Source organism: Ascaphus truei, chromosome 2 (genome assembly GCF_040206685.1).
Source record: "Ascaphus truei isolate aAscTru1 chromosome 2, aAscTru1.hap1, whole genome shotgun sequence".
Taxonomy (NCBI): Eukaryota; Metazoa; Chordata; class Amphibia; order Anura; family Ascaphidae; genus Ascaphus; species Ascaphus truei.
Genome location: NC_134484.1, coordinates 436,287,260 through 436,302,987, shown reverse-complemented (window position 1 = coordinate 436,302,987; position 15,728 = coordinate 436,287,260). Strand labels below are relative to the sequence as shown.

The window sequence follows — 15,728 nt, the reverse complement described above, 5'->3', positions numbered from 1 at the left end:
CTCTGGGCAGATTTCATGTGCGTGACCAATGGAATGTTTTTGCAATAGCCTTTTTTTTTTTAAAGTTTGTTTTGTAACTCATACTGTAAGCCGTTTTTTCAGAACCAGTTACACTTATTTGGTGTCAGTCCCAAAATCATATAAAGGCATGACACTTCTGCAACTTCCTTAATATGGGGGGGGGGGGGGGGATGGAGGGGGGAGAGGGGGAAATAACTAAGGATTTATATTCCTATAGTTAAAGCATTTTGCTTTTTAGGTCCCACAAGTAATTGGACACACGGTGACAGTACCAGCACTCAATGTTTTAAATTACCTGAATGGGTGGTTTCATGCATAGATTCATATTCTGCGTTTCCCAGAGATACAGTACTCATATCGGTTTGGTCTGAGACTGATACAGAAGATGGTTCTTGTGAGACTGTTAACACTGCATTCTGACCTTTTTTGTCACTGTCACCATTGGCATCCAGTCCTGAAACATCAACAGGCAAACGCGCAGTCAACAAAACATTCTGTTACTCTTCTAAAAAGTGAAGTGTGTGTGCGCGCACACAAAAAAAAAATATAAATCTTGATTACATTTTATACAATATGTAACAAAATGTTGTGGAAGACGCTTTATTTTTAAACAAATCTAGAATCACTGCTGTATTTGAAATCATATACCATAATTCTTCTTGTTCTGTCCGTATCATTGCAGTGTCAGATGCTGCTCTGCAGTACTGTAATGAGGCAGTATAGTCATGTAGGACAGTGATCAGTTTTTATTATGTTAAGATTAGATAAATCAAACCTTGTATTTAAACAAAAAGTGACAAATTACAAGTTGTCCGAATGTGGAGAGTGTGTGGGCACAGGACTTCACACTGTACCTTCTCTGCTGGAATCTGGAGGTTCATCAGGCAGCTCCTCCCAGGATTGGCCCACAGTCCCATCAGCAGCACCACCGGCTTCCACACACAACATGTGATTTCCCCATACTTTAGCATTAGGGTTTAACTCTGAAACCTTGGTTGATTCCTTCAAAACCAAAACAGAGAAATAAAATACATTCAATAGCTGTGCATTCATTTGTGTAAATACAGACTTGGTACACAACTTAGTGGCTGGGAGATGTCCCGTGGAGTTGAACCACACTGCTCCAGTTTCCAGAGACCTCAGCTGCTGGTATATCAATTCCAACTCTATGCTATGTTGTCACCGGGAAACTGTTTTTTTTTTTTGCCTGAACCCAGCAAAATGTGAAAATTACCTTTACCGACAACTGAAGGTAGTCGGAGGGGGGAGCACCGCAGCTGAGCTCCGCAGGAACCCCCTCCCCGATCTAAGGAAGAAAAAATGTTATACGGGGATAATGCGGCTTTCAACTATTTATGTACTTTAAATAAAAAAATTAAAATGACTAAAAATAATTATAGTCACTGGCCCATTAGTTTATCATTAAATAAATTTCACAGCACGAATCCGAAATACACCTTAGGAAATTAGTTATACTTTTAGATATTATACCATATCAAGCACAACCTTGGGTACACGGATGTGATGTTATAAGGTGGCATGGGCTATGAGACAGACGCTTAAGCTCCACATTTCCAAATCATTAGAGGCATCGATATTGAATTAGGTAGAGGAAGAAAGCAGAGGGAAAGAATAGGTATATACATGTAGATTCAAATATAAGCCTCTATTTCAGGGATGCGACTCTTGGGGGTCTTTGGCAAATTTGTGGGGAGCCAGCTCGGATGACGGAGGCAGTCACGGAGACACAGAGGCTGCTGTTGTAGTGGACAGTAACGCTGCGGGGATCCCATTCAGAAGCAGGGACACCCGCAGAGTTAATCTGTCGTGCCCATGTGGGGCCCAAGTTTTGGCAGCAATTTGGATCCCCCCAGAAGTAAATTTAAACCTGGGGGTGGGGGGTTGCTACTTAAAGGTTGATCATCTTTTTCTCAAGGAAGTGCCTTATATTCATATGTATGCAAAATACGGCTGCTACGCAAGTCTGCCCCTTTAAGTAATTAAATATTGCCTGTGTGGATAAAGATTTGATTGCTTTGAAAATTGACAAAGCTAAATATTTAATTTTTAAAACTGCTGTAATTTCCTGCGTTTTCGCATAATGCTTATTGCATTGTTGAATAAACAAAAAACAAAGCTGGAAACCAATTCTGCAGCTCTGGTCAACAACAGTAACCATCAATACAGTTAAAATACAACATTTAATAATGGGGCATGTCACATAGGTGTTTATTAGATCATCTCCGTTTCAAATTGTCTTTCAGGTACATGCAGTTTATGCCGTGGAAGCGCAGAAATCCTATGCTATAGTTAGGCCTAAGCTTGTGCGGATACATAGCCATACTTCTGCCATGTAATGTACGTTAAATGTAAAAGTACACATAGCAGATCATTTGTGCCTGACAATTTAAAAAAAATATCAAGGAGAACAAATAAATAGTTAACGTTATGATGACAAGCTATAACTTCAGTGGTTATAAAAAAAAAATTAGGAGTCAGACAGAATTTTTTAAAAACTGGAGTTTGATTTAAAAAAAAAAAAAAAGAGGAAAAGTTGTCAAGACACATACACCCAACTCCCTTCTCCCCACTCACTTGCTGGCTGCTCTGTCCAAGACTAATGTGTCAGTGTGCATCTGTGACACTCTCAGACTATATATAAAGTGACCATAAGTGCAAGGCCCAAGATTGATTAATTGATTACTATACTAGCTAGCTACATCGGATACAAGTGTGCGTGCGCGTACGTGTGTGTTTAATTGATTACTATACTAGCTAGCTACATCTGATACAAGTGTACGAGTACACGTACGTAGCTAGCTAGTACACATGTACGTGTGTACGTGTGTACGTGTGTACGTAGCTAGCTAGTATAGTAATCAATTAAACACCCACGTACGTACGTGCGTGCGTACATATACGTACATACGTGTGGACGTACGTACGTACATATGCGTGTACATACGCACACGTGTACGCACGTGCACGCACAGACACATGATGTAGCTATCTAGTATAGTAATCTGTTAATCTTTTAGGCCTTTATGTTGTCAGAGTGGCTACAGTTCGTCAGAGTGAAGATCATAGGATTTATTCTGTTCTGCTTTCTTGTTTATAACTATTGCTTAGTCCCACGGTTATACTATCTTTATACTATATAATTGAAAGCACTGTATGCCTGCATGCTGGCTGTTGCCTGGATGTTCGGTGTCCCTAGGGGAAATCTCATTGGTCCCTTGGGCCGCCCCCGCACACCTCTCATTGGCCTGAGGCGGAGTGACGGCCCAAAGGACACACAGTGTCACACACACACACACAGTGTCACACACACACACACAGTGTCACACACACACACACAGTGTCACACACACACACACACAGTGTCACACACACACACACAGTGTCACACACACACACACACACACACACACACCTCACCCCCCCAAGCTCACCCCCCCCCAAGCTCCCCCCCCGGCGCCGCGCGTGACAGGCCGCGCGAGATGGGAGGGGGGATGCCCCTCCGGTCCCGGCTCCCCCCTGTCACCGCGTGACAGGCCGCGCGACAGGAGATGGGAGGGGGGATGCCCCTCCGGTCCCGGCTCCCCCCTGTCACCGCGTGACAGGCCGCAGGACAGGAGATGGGAGGGGGGATGCCCCTCCGGTCCCGGCTCCCCCCTGTCCCAAGATGTCATCTCCCGCTCTCTTCCCCACCGGTCCCGGAGGCTCCGCCTCTCCCTGTTTCCCGCGCATTCACCCCCCCCCCCATCCACGTGCGAGCTGCCAGACGGGTGAGGGAGCGGCCTTCACCTCCCCTCACCCCCCTTCACCTCCCCTCACCCCCCTTCACCTCCCCTCAGTGAGTTTACACATGTGCACCCCCTTAACCCCTCTCCCTGCTCACACCAGGGCCCTGTAACCCTTCCACTGCCGGGGAGCTCCGCAGTGCGATCTATATACATCGGCAGGACACATTCTATATATACACAGCAAATTGCATCTGTATGCAGAGAAATAGATCTGTATATAGAGTATGCCTCTGTGTATACAGTATGATGTGCCTGTATACAAAGTAGCATATTTTGTGTTATATACAGGACTTTTTATAGTGCATGTGCAGAGCGCTGTGTATAGTGCATGTGCAGAGCGCTGTGTATAGTGCATGTGCAGAGCGCTGTGTATAGTGCATGTGCAGAGCGCTGTGTATAGTGCATGTGCAGAGCGCTGTGTATAGTGCATGTGCAGAGCGCTGTGTATAGTGCATGTGCAGAGCGCTGTGTATAGTGCATGTGCAGAGCGCTGTGTATAGTGCATGTGCAGAGCGCTGTGTATAGTGCATGTGCAGAGCGCTGTGTATAGTGCATGTGCAGAGCGCTGTGTATAGTGCATGTGCAGAGCGCTGTGTATAGTGCATGTGTAGTGCGCTGTGTACATCTAAATGTGTATCTTACACGTAGGCAAACTAAAACATCCCGGCCAACGCCGGGTCTCTCAGCTAGTTGTATCTAAAGTCAGCATTCCAAATGATTTATCTGTGGGCTGCTCACAGCCTTGTATGTGGCGTGGAGCGAGATCTCCCATGTATGCACTCAGACATCCAACATTCTGTGCACACAGTCGCTCTTACTGATAATGCTGCTAGTTAGTCTTGCGATCATATTTAACCTTGCACCTTAAAACAATGGATAAGCCTGACCAAATTAGATTGATGGCTCACTTATCCTCAATCTATGTGGAGCATAATCAGTGGGTATACTTGCAGTTATATCAAATTACAAGCGGTACAGAGGTAAACACAATAGAAAGAGCAAACTAACAAGATGGACCAGCACAAGTCACAGCATCCACTCACTATTCAAGCATACTGTAGGTGCCAGGACTCAATTGTGTGACAAGGCGTCTGGGATTTTTCAGAGGAGCAGCTTTGCCTTGCATGTAGATTCTCCAAGGAGCAGAGACACTTCTTAGGCCTGGGACCCGCTGCGCTCGTTGGCGCGGGCGGCAATGTAGCGAGTTCCCCACCAGCAGGGGAATCCTCGCGAGCCGGTCCCGGTCCCCACTGGCTGCACAGCTGACTACACGCTGTGGCGCGTCAGCCGCTAGGAGACACAAGAGAATGGTGTTTCCTAGCTTCGACGCGTCACGTGGTGTGGCTGTGAGCCAATGGGGAGGGGAGGCTGCGGGAGGAGGAGAGGCTTCGGGGAGCGGGGAGGAGTGTGGAGTGAAAGCAGCGTGCGTGCCTGTCTCGGTGTGTGTATGTGTGTGCCTGAGTGCGTGTGTGTGTGTGTGTGTGTGTTTTTTTTACTTACCTGCAGCCCGTGGAGGGAGGGGGGGGGAAGAGTAGCGGGTCCCTCCGCTCAAGCCACGCCCCCCCCCCTCCCTGTCAATCCTCCCACTCCCACCCAACTCCCGCTCCGGCCCCATACGTCATGGCCGCGCCCCCTCACGTCATGGCCGCACCCCCCCCGACCAGTTTGGCCACGCCCCCCCCGCTACTACTGAAGTTTCCTGTAGACCGCAGATCGCGGTACAGCGAGTTGCACGCGCCGCCGGCAAGCAAGCCAGCCGTGCGGACACGTGCAACGGGACCTTAGCTTTACTCCCCTCCTTCCGCTCCACTTCTGTGTGAGAAGGAGGAGGGGCATCTGGCAGCTTCTTGTGAGACAGCTGTGTTAGCCAGTGCAGCAAGAACCAAAAAGTCACCACCCCTCTCCCCACTTGTTTCCTTCTAGCATTTTTAACCCTTTCCTCCCAGACTTATCCACCCCCCCCCCCCTTTAACTCCACCACCCCACCCCCTTAACACCTCCACCCCCAACAACTGACCTTAAAGCACACTACCATATCAGGGATGCCTTGTGGAAAAGCTACAAAGTAACTGGCACTACCAAGGATGTTAATCACTACAGATGCCTATGGAATATGTACACAAGGCAAACAAGACATGCAAAAGCACAATATTACTCTGACAATCTTCACCAGAATACATCAAACCCAGCTAACTCCTGGAAGGTTATCAACAATATATTCCAGCCTCCTAACCATCAACAACCAAGTAATATCACTAACGCCTCGGACATTGTTAACAATACAGCGCTGACGCTCATGCTCTCCTGGTCAAGCAGGAGCTTTTTTCTGTCCTTGCATGAGCGTCAGCGAGCACACTTGTGAGGCGGGTGGGTGACTGGGCTTGCGCGCACGTCACTGCGCCGACGTCACGGACTGCCATTGGCTTTTGGCGGTCACGTGACCATCCCTCAGCGGGAAAAATTACATTTTACGGTCGGCTGCAATTCCACACGCCTGCGGAAGCGCTATGTAAAGCCGCCCTCAGTAGGAATGATGGGGGTAAGTGTTCCGCCTCAGCGCGGGTCAGCGATGTCTTTTTGACCATGGCCTGGCCTAAGGAGGGCATTACTCTGACAAATCCCACTGACATTGAATGCATTTGCAATGATTACTTTGTGGGGTGTGCTACGAACTTATTAGCGAAACGTAACCCAAACCACAAACATGAACCTCATTCTGTGAGTACCCTTATAGCCCCACCCTCTCCCAACACTGCCCACAATTTTCAATTTGTTCCAGTATCCGAGAATACAAAAGCGCTTCTCAAACTAAAACTAAGCAGCCAATGTGGACCTGACTTATTTATAAAAATGTTTTACCAGGAAGTAATACATTGAGTTACCTCTCGTTTTCAAGTATATCCTGCAATCTAAGTTCCTAAGGCTGCGTCCCCGCTAGCGCTGAGCTCGCGGCGCTTGGCGAGGTGACTTGCATATAAATATATATGCAAGTCCCTGCTCACGCGATGCGCGCGCATACCAGCGCTCTGCGCTTAGCTAAACAAAATTTTTATACTCTCTAGCGCGCTCAGCTTACCCTGCATTGTATCCCCCCCCCCACCTCCACGAGCGCTTGCGAAATTTTAAGGCCTCGGGCATGGTCAGCGCGTAATGCTGAGCCCCTACAGCCGCAATGAGAGCGGCTTTAGTAGGGGCTCGCCTACGCTTCCGCAAGCGCGCAGGAGCATAGGTCTTAGGTAAATTTTAAATTCAAGCGCTTGCCGGAGCGCAGGGCCGGTCACGTGAGCGGTTTGCTCAATGAGGGCGAACAAGCTCCGTGACGTCACTGGCCCGCCCGCCGACACGCGCCCGGACGGCGTGCAGTCCAAGGCCAGGGACAGCACCCGCTTTCCCTCAGCCTAGGCGTGCCTCCGCCAGCAAGCAATAACCCTGGACGAGGCCTAAAGGACAACCCACGCACATGCTTCGAGAGCTCTCCAAGCATGAGCAAGCTCAACGCCAGCGGGGACAAAGCCTCAGACCTGGTGCCCCAGCAATTGCCAAACCAATTGCTTCCATAGTCAACTCTATTCTGTCTGCAGGCCATATTTGTATATGGATATTAGAACTAATTGTGTCCACCTGATATATACTTAAACATTGGTTGTCTAATTAACCTATAAGGGATTAGAATATGCTATTTAAGCAACAGCCAGGTAGACACACTTATTCCCCAGATGAAGTCCTAGTTCCAGGACGAAACGCGTAGGGAGGAGGCTCTAAGACAAACTTTCAGCTTCCCTATTCAGTATCTACATGTCAGCAGAATCCCCTGATTATTCCTTAACAGTACACTCGAACTACGGCCGAAATCTCGGCTGAGTGACGTCAGCGGGCTAGTCTCGCGAGATCGGAGGAACAACCAGGAAGTCAAGGAGAAGAGCTGCAGCCAGAGGAGAACCGGCACGGTAATTTCGGCGTTCCACGTGGAGGACAGATACATTGCAACTCCAGGCAGCAGGACGGAGAGGATTATTATATCCTATATGCTTGTTTACCTCTGCTACTTTGTAAGTAGCGATCCACTTTTGCGCATATACTTGTACTAAACGTACTTCACTATATTTTGTTTTCTCTTCATTTCATTTCAGAGTAACCAGCAATCCAAACATATATATATATATATACCTATATACATATATACATACTTTATAGTTCTAATCTCTTCTTCAGGTCAAGCAATACTGATTTACACAGGAATCAATGGCTAAAACAGTGTATAGAGAGAGGAAAAAAAAACCCAGATATTTACTGTAGATAAGGTAGGGTGTTAAGTGTTTGAAGCCAGGAGACAGTGTCAAAGAAAGGTGGGGAAGGGAAGGGATGCTGGGGGGGGGGGGGGGGGGGAGGGAGAGAGAAAGTGTGGATAAGAGTGGAGGCAAGCAGGATAATTACAGACAATTTTGGTAGGGTGTGAGAAAACCCATGTCCACATTAAGTCCTTTGGTTTTGGTGTCAAATCAGTATGCTTGACCTGAAGGAGAGGAGAACTCTCAAAAGCTTGTCCTATGACAAATTGTTAGTCCAATAAAAAAAGGTATCACCTAATACTGAAGAACTCATTTATTCTGCACTATCGCAACTGGACTAACACGGCTATTTTCTGATATATATATATATATATATATATATATATATATATATATATATATATATATATATATATATATATATATATATATATATATATATATATATATGCAAATACAACTGTATGCTCATCTGCATGTCTTAGGCAGGTCTGCAACCCCACCTTTCACCATTATCACCCAGCATACAGCACTTCCACTGCAGCAAGGTATTCTGGGAAATGACATGCAAATGAGCACACAGTGCCACTTTTTGCCTCAAAAAACATTTTTAACATGGTTCCCTATAGGCTTAAGCTTGCTGCATGGTCACAGCTTTGAGCACAGCCAGGGTTAAGGTGCATACCCAGAAAACCACCCACAGACAGCTGTTTCGACCTTAATGGGTCTCATCATTGTGGGGTAGATTAACTGGGTATGCAAAGAGGCTATGGGATAGGCTATACCATAATACGGAGTTAAGTTATGGTGAGTAAAAAAAGTGACAAAAACCCTAGATATATATATCTATATATATATATAGATATATCTATCTATATATATAGATAGATCTACAGGCATACCCCGCATTAACGTACGCAATGGGACCGGAGCATGAAAGTGAAAATGGAAAGTGGAGCATGAAAGTGAAAATGTACTTAAAGTGAAGCACTCCCTTTTTCCACTTATCGATGCATGTACAGTACGGCAATCGTTATATACGTGCATAACTGATGTAAATAACGCATTTGTAACAGGCTCTATAGTCTCCGGGCTTGCGCACAGCTTTGGTACAGGTAGGGAGCCGGTAATGCTGTTCAGGACGTGATGACAGGTGCATGCGTGAGCTGCCGTTTGCATATTGGGCGATATGTACTTACTCGCGAGTGTACTTAAAGTGAGTGTACTTAAAGCGGGGTATGCCTGTATATAGATAGAAATAGATAGAGAGAGAGAGAGATAGAGAGAGAGATAGATAGATATAGAGAGAGATAGATAGATATAGAGAGAGATAGATAGATATAGAGAGAGATAGATAGATAGAGAGAGATAGATAGATAGATATATAGAGAGAGAGATATAGAGAGAGAGATATAGATAGAGAGAGAGATAGAGAGATAGAGAGATAGAGAGAGAGAGAGAGAGAGAGAGAGAGGGAGAGAGATAGGGAGAGAGATAGGGAGAGAGATAGGGAGAGAGATAGAGAGAGAGATAGAGAGAGAGATAGAGAGAGAGATAGAGAGAGAGATAGAGAGAGAGATAGAGAGAGAGATAGAGAGAGATAGAGAGAGATAGAGAGAGATAGAGAGAGATAGAGATAGATAGATATAGATATATATATATATATATATCAACCTTTTTGGAAGAGATCTATTGTATCTGCCATCACAGTTTCCATGGTTAATGAATTCCATATTTGAATTGCCCTTACGGTAAAGAACCCTTTCCTTTGTTGCTGGTGAAATCTCCTTTCCAACAACCTTAAGGGATAACCCTGTGACACTTGCAAAAAAAATTGTTATATCCCTTCTTAGATGCCCCTTTCTAATGTCAACAAATTAATTTAAAGGTTTCTTAAGCAAATAAACTATTACATTAGCAGGATCAAACCTCCGTCTAAAAAAACAAAATAACTAGAGGTTACCCCAAGAAAAAAAATAAAAAAGTATATGATCAAGATGAAAGCGCAAAAGAAAAAAAAAATATCTAAGTGTGACTGAGGCTTTAATACATTCTGAATCGACTAACAACCAATGATTCATTTGTTTTCTGCTACAGTAAAATGCTCCATAAGCCGTGTACCCCAACAAACGTGAAATATGGGGATTCTGAAATACTTACGCAATCACTGCACATTTCCTGCCATCCCCAGATGCTGCTACTTTCTGGAACTAATAGCTGAAATGGATATTTTCCCAAAGTAAAGTCTGCCATATGAAAGTCTTTGAGGTTTTCAGTATTGCATTGGTATTGATGGTTTCCATTAAAGTCTTCAGCTATAGTATTATGCCATAAATAACCCACTTTGTAGTCAGAACCAACAACAAAATGTTCATCAGACAACATGCTACTTGAATGCAAAGCCATCTCATTGCACTCATCTTGAGAGTCTGCCTTTGACTTATTTTGAGATTCTTGCAATAGGTGTTGCATTAGATCAAATACACATGTTTCATTGCCCTGTTCACATCCTTTGGTACCAATCAAGCTATCAGACAGTTGATGAATTTCATATGATGGAGTAGCTGCGTATTTGTCAACTTGGTTTCGGTTATAATCCGAATCATTGCTGAATATATACTGTGCAGCATTTTCACCAGATATAGGGTGCTCGTTTACCACATCATTGCCAAGCTTTTCAGATTCAACTTTGTGCAATTGGTCTGTTCTGAATTCTGTTAGCATCTGTACAATTTCATCTTTAATATCAAGATCGATTTTTTCATCTGTCAGGAAATGATCATGTCGCGATTGGTCTTCGTTCACACAATGAAATGTACGTTGGAGAGAATATTCTTTGCGGTTTTCAACATTTTCAGGAAGATGTGTATTAAAAGGTACATGTGATTTTTGGGGCTTCCTGTGCTTTTCTCTGCTTTCATAATTCATGTTGTCAGTTACAGTAGTTTCTACTTCTTGTAGAGTGGACTGAACACTTAAAATGCATGATGGTGTATCCAAATATGCAATGTCACAGACTCCATCATTTACCTCTAAAGTTGCTCCATTGTTGAAAGAACTTCCAGTTGACAGATTGCCATTTGTGGAATCTTCCTTACTTTTCTGCATCGCGTAAAAATCACTGGGAATAAGCTCTAGAGATTCTACAGTTTCTTGCAAAGAAACCGTGGGACATGCTTTAGAATTGAAAGAATCAGAATCTCCCACATTAACATCATCTGCTGCTTTAATGGGGACTTCTGCAGTACTAGGTTTATCTGAAGAGTGTATACAATCCTCTGGCACTCTGCAAGTCTCTAAAGGTTCTATATTGAACATAGACTGATCTGGTTGCTTATCTTGAAAATCGATTAGCTTTGTGTGGTCATTTACATCCAGTATTTCACAGCTTGTGTGAATGGGGAGAGATAAGGAATTAGCCAGCATTGTACATTTATCTATTTTAAAGGGCTTAAGTGTGGAACAAATGTCCTGTAAATCTGCAATTAAGTCTGATTGATCATTGGCCAAAACACTGCATTCCCCAACAAAAGCATTGATTTCTGTAACAGTAGCACTAAAAACATCACCACCCTCTAGTGGAGTATTTATACAAGCACTTGCATTAGTGGCCACACCAGCGTTTAAATTTGACTTTTCAATACTTTCGTCAAAAGATCCTGTGTTGCAATATTCTTCTGCTTTACCATGCAAACAGTTTTTAAATAGACCGTTCTCATCTTTCCACCTGCACTGAAGACACTCGTTAGATTCCAAGATTTCCTCAAGAACATGATCAGTCCCAAAACAATCTAAAAAGGTTTCATTTTGATGATCGCAGTGCATTGGAGAGTGACCATTTTCACACGGCGTGTCATTTTCTTCTTCCTCTAGGGATAAAGGTGCTTCCTGACACAGGCTTTTGCATGTGCCCTGCGTCACATTACTGAAATCAGTTTTTGATTTATTAAGCAACCCTGGGACTTGCAGAGTGTCACTGGTCCCATCTAAAACGTTGTTAGAGCACTTATTTCCCGTTCTTTGGTCACTATCACACTGCAATGGTTCATTGATCAAACACAAATGTGCTGACTTCTGCTCAAATTTATTTACCTCTTCTGAAACAACCTCCATAGCAAAAGTCATAATCTGCTCTTTTATGTGGGGTGAGTCACGATTGTGCTCAACAGGGTGAAAATTTATACCAGATTTATCTTCCTGGATGTTAGTTCCACATTCTGATTCAACACTGTCCAAGTCCCTAGGTTCCAATGAATTAATCTCATTAAACAAGTCGTGAATTTTCTTAAAACCATTCTCACGGAAACATTCATCATATACAAGTGGTTCACCTAAATTGTTTGGTACTTGGGAACCGAAGGAAAGCAAATCTGGTAAACTTGTTTGAGATTCTAACACAGCGGTCTCATCTGCAAACTCCTCTGCGCTTATAATGTTCTCCCCATCAACTAAGATTTCATGGGAATTGGGATTAAATACTAGGGATACATGCTTTGCTTGCTTGGTTAACATTTCTCTCCTAAAGTCCTGAGCCCATGCTGGGCTGTACATGCTTTCAGGAGCAGCTGAATCAATAGAGCGAGTTACATTACATTGCTTCATTGTAGTAGACACCTCAGGATCCTCATCTAGTTTCAAATCTTCACTATCTATAATACAAATACTATAAAATTCATTAGCCCTTGAATGTCTATTTTGCTCTTCGTTTACATCGCTAGGAAATAGCAAGTTTTCAATTCTTCGTTTTCTTGGTGTACTAATGTCCAGTATGTTTCTTTCCCCATTGATGTTGAATTCAGCATTTTCCTCTATTTCACGCTGTGCTAACGAGCTCTCCCATGCTGCCTGGCCGCTCTCCAAACATTTTTCCCTTAAGAAAGGCACTTCCTTCAGGCTTTGCTCTGGAATCACCAACATGTGAGATTGAGAAGCATGGTCACACGGAGCCCCTGAAACTGTAGCACCAGAATTAAAGATCTCTCCATTACAACTATTCAGCATTTCACTGCTCCCAGTTCTTAACACAGCTCCTGAAACAGACTCTGAGTCTCTTTCACTGTTGGAATCGCCTTCTTTTTCTGTCTTTTTCATATTCTCATACTTATTCAAGCCCTTCCATGCATAATTTAATGGATACAGAAAGTTAACTGACCTGTTTTTGTTTGGTTTCTTTAAAGGTTGATTGTGCTCTGTGTCATCCATACTATTGTAGGAAGCATACCTTGAATCCTTGGAAAATAAATTACTTTTAGGCTTTGACCTTAAAGTACTAAGAGGCGGATAGCGTGTGTCACAGACTGAAGAAGCCAGGTGGTTTGAGGATTTTTCTTCCTCACAGAAATTCAGAATTTCCTCATTTTCTGAAGTGGGATTTTTCTCTACATCTCCATTTGATGCTGTACTGAACAAGCTGGTCTTTTCATTATTTTTACGCGGACAGAACTCTTTACTAAAGCAACAGCCCATTGTAAAATCATACTGCTCTACGTCTGTGTAATCAGATGCTTGAATGTATCCACCAAGTTTCACTGCAGCTGAACAGAGGACACTACCCACAAGCCAAAAATAGTAGCGTCAGACTGAGTGACAATAGCATGTGGTTGATTTTCCTCTAACATCCAAAATGTTTGCAGAGACACCAAAAATAGGCCACTGTTACTTTCAGGAGTATCAGAGTTTAATTACCATTTGTGTTCAATTATGAATAAACTGTATAAAAATAATGAGTAACATTTTAACAGTTTATTAGAATGTAAATAATGTACACAGAGCTTTCAAATTAACATTATATCAAATGCAGGAAATATGACAACCAGGCAACTTAAGTAAAATCTCTGCCTATTTTATTTAAGGGGGCAAAGTGTACGGATAACTGTGACATGCTTAAAGCAGCCATCCCCGCCAGAAACCTCTGTTTTGCGCTCCTCTTGGTATCTTTCTCCCCCCCCCCTCCCCACCACCAACCCCCCCCTCCCCACCACCAACCCCCCCCCCCCCCCCCCAGCATGTCCTACTCTTTTTTCTAGAGATAAAAGGGAAACAATTCCCAATACCAGTGCTCTAAAGTTAACTGATGGTATCAGAATACTTTGTTATTATATCATTCAAAAATATATCCCGATAAGCATGTAGTGGCACATATAAAGAAAAGTCAATGATACTCCCAGGTTGGAGAAAAAAAATCCTTGATACCACCAAGAGGGGATGTCTGTAAAACATAAAAGTGGTAGGCACAGACACCCTCACGACATAAAGGCAATATCTCCTGGAGTTAGACATGTATAAAATCGTGTAAATATGTCCGATTTAGTCACGACCATGCTGTTTGGTATCCGAGGTAGCGTGCTCCCAGCTGGCAGTCGAATAAGTCGAATTCCGGACGTGGAATCCCGTGGGGGAAGGAACACGTTGTTCACTGCTTTGAAGCAAAAATAAGGCTGGATCGCGCAAAAAAATATTACAAATATTTATTGAGCCATTGGCAACATGATAAAAATGAGAACAAGCAGAGAAAACTTGACTTGTTTCGCACGTGCGCTTTATCAATGTGAAACACGCCTGAAGTTCTCTGCTTGTTCTCATTTTTATCATGTTGCCAATCGCTCAATAAATATTTTTTTTATATATTTCTGGAATAAAGTCAGATATCGAATTGTAACATTGAAACAGTCATTTCATGTGATGTTACGGTGTGGAGTAGCGTATGCGCTGCTCTTACAAAGGGAAAAGTGCCATTCCGCCTGCTGTTTAGTGAACTGACCAAGTGGAGCTTCATGTATGAACACACTGACAGGACAGGGAGAAAGGTTTAAAGGATCCTTCAGAAAGGAGTATTGCTGGTGTGGGTGCTTAGAGTGGAGCGAGAAAAAGATGGGTCTACAGTTGGGGAAGCTACGAGTCTGTCTGTAAGTAACAGGGGAAGAAAGGAAGACAGACAAGTGTGGGCTGCAGTGGTGGAAGAGATGGACTCCCCTGCTGTGTTAAGGACGCAAAGCTGTTATAATGAGAACCCTGATTGTTTCTCAGTTAAGAAATGAAGCATTACTACATAACAGCCCTGCAACAGCCCTGCCCTCAAAATACTTGTACTAGGTTGAACCTCACCTTAAAGCAGTTTCTGACACGTTGGAGTATTGGAGTTGAGAAAGCCCTGCGGCTTCCTGCTTGCATCTCGACCATGGAAGGTGCAGGACAAGGGTGGAGTTGATATTTCAGTGAGAATGTTTCCTATTCTAAGGCTGAGTCCATAAAGACTGCAGGCGCGCGGAGGCTGAGGGAAAGCGGGTGCTTTCGCTGGCCTTAGTGCGCACGGCGTCCGGGGGTGTGCCAGTGACGCCACGGAGCTGGATCGCCCTCATAGGGCGAAAAGCTCACGTGACCGGCCCTCCGCTCCCTCAGTGACAAAACTTAAATTCAGATGTCTCCTACAAACTCTACAAAGCTTTTGTTTAACATGAAAATTTTATGTTAAAAATGAATCTAGATTCATTGTATCTTGAGATATTTTAGGGGACCAATAATAGGGCTCTTAATAGATTACATTTGAATGTGCAGTGCTCACAGGTTTCTTCTTCGCTTGATCACTGGCGACCATTTTGTCCCCACTGAGCTG

General features: G+C 43.9%; 1 protein-coding gene across 8 annotated transcripts in view; it reads right to left on the bottom strand.

The window, feature by feature from the left end:
- Positions 1-15,728, bottom strand: part of LARP4B (La ribonucleoprotein 4B) — an 84,937-nt gene that overhangs the window by 25,574 nt on the left and 43,635 nt on the right. For 2 of the 8 annotated variants that reach the window (XR_012799325.1, XM_075587800.1), the window contains exons 1-3: positions 10,277-14,034; positions 876-1,023; positions 317-475 (exon numbers count right to left, since the gene is read on the bottom strand). Coding sequence is in view for 7 of the 8 variants with exons in the window: in XM_075587800.1 (XP_075443915.1) it covers positions 317-475; positions 876-1,023; positions 10,277-13,582 (3,613 nt within the window). In the remaining variant the exon portion in view is untranslated. Of the gene's footprint in view, positions 1-316; positions 476-875; positions 1,024-1,255; positions 1,328-10,276; positions 14,035-15,728 lie in introns of those variants that run through there. The other 6 variants (XM_075587802.1, XM_075587801.1, XM_075587798.1 and 3 more) reach the window with 3 other exon arrangements.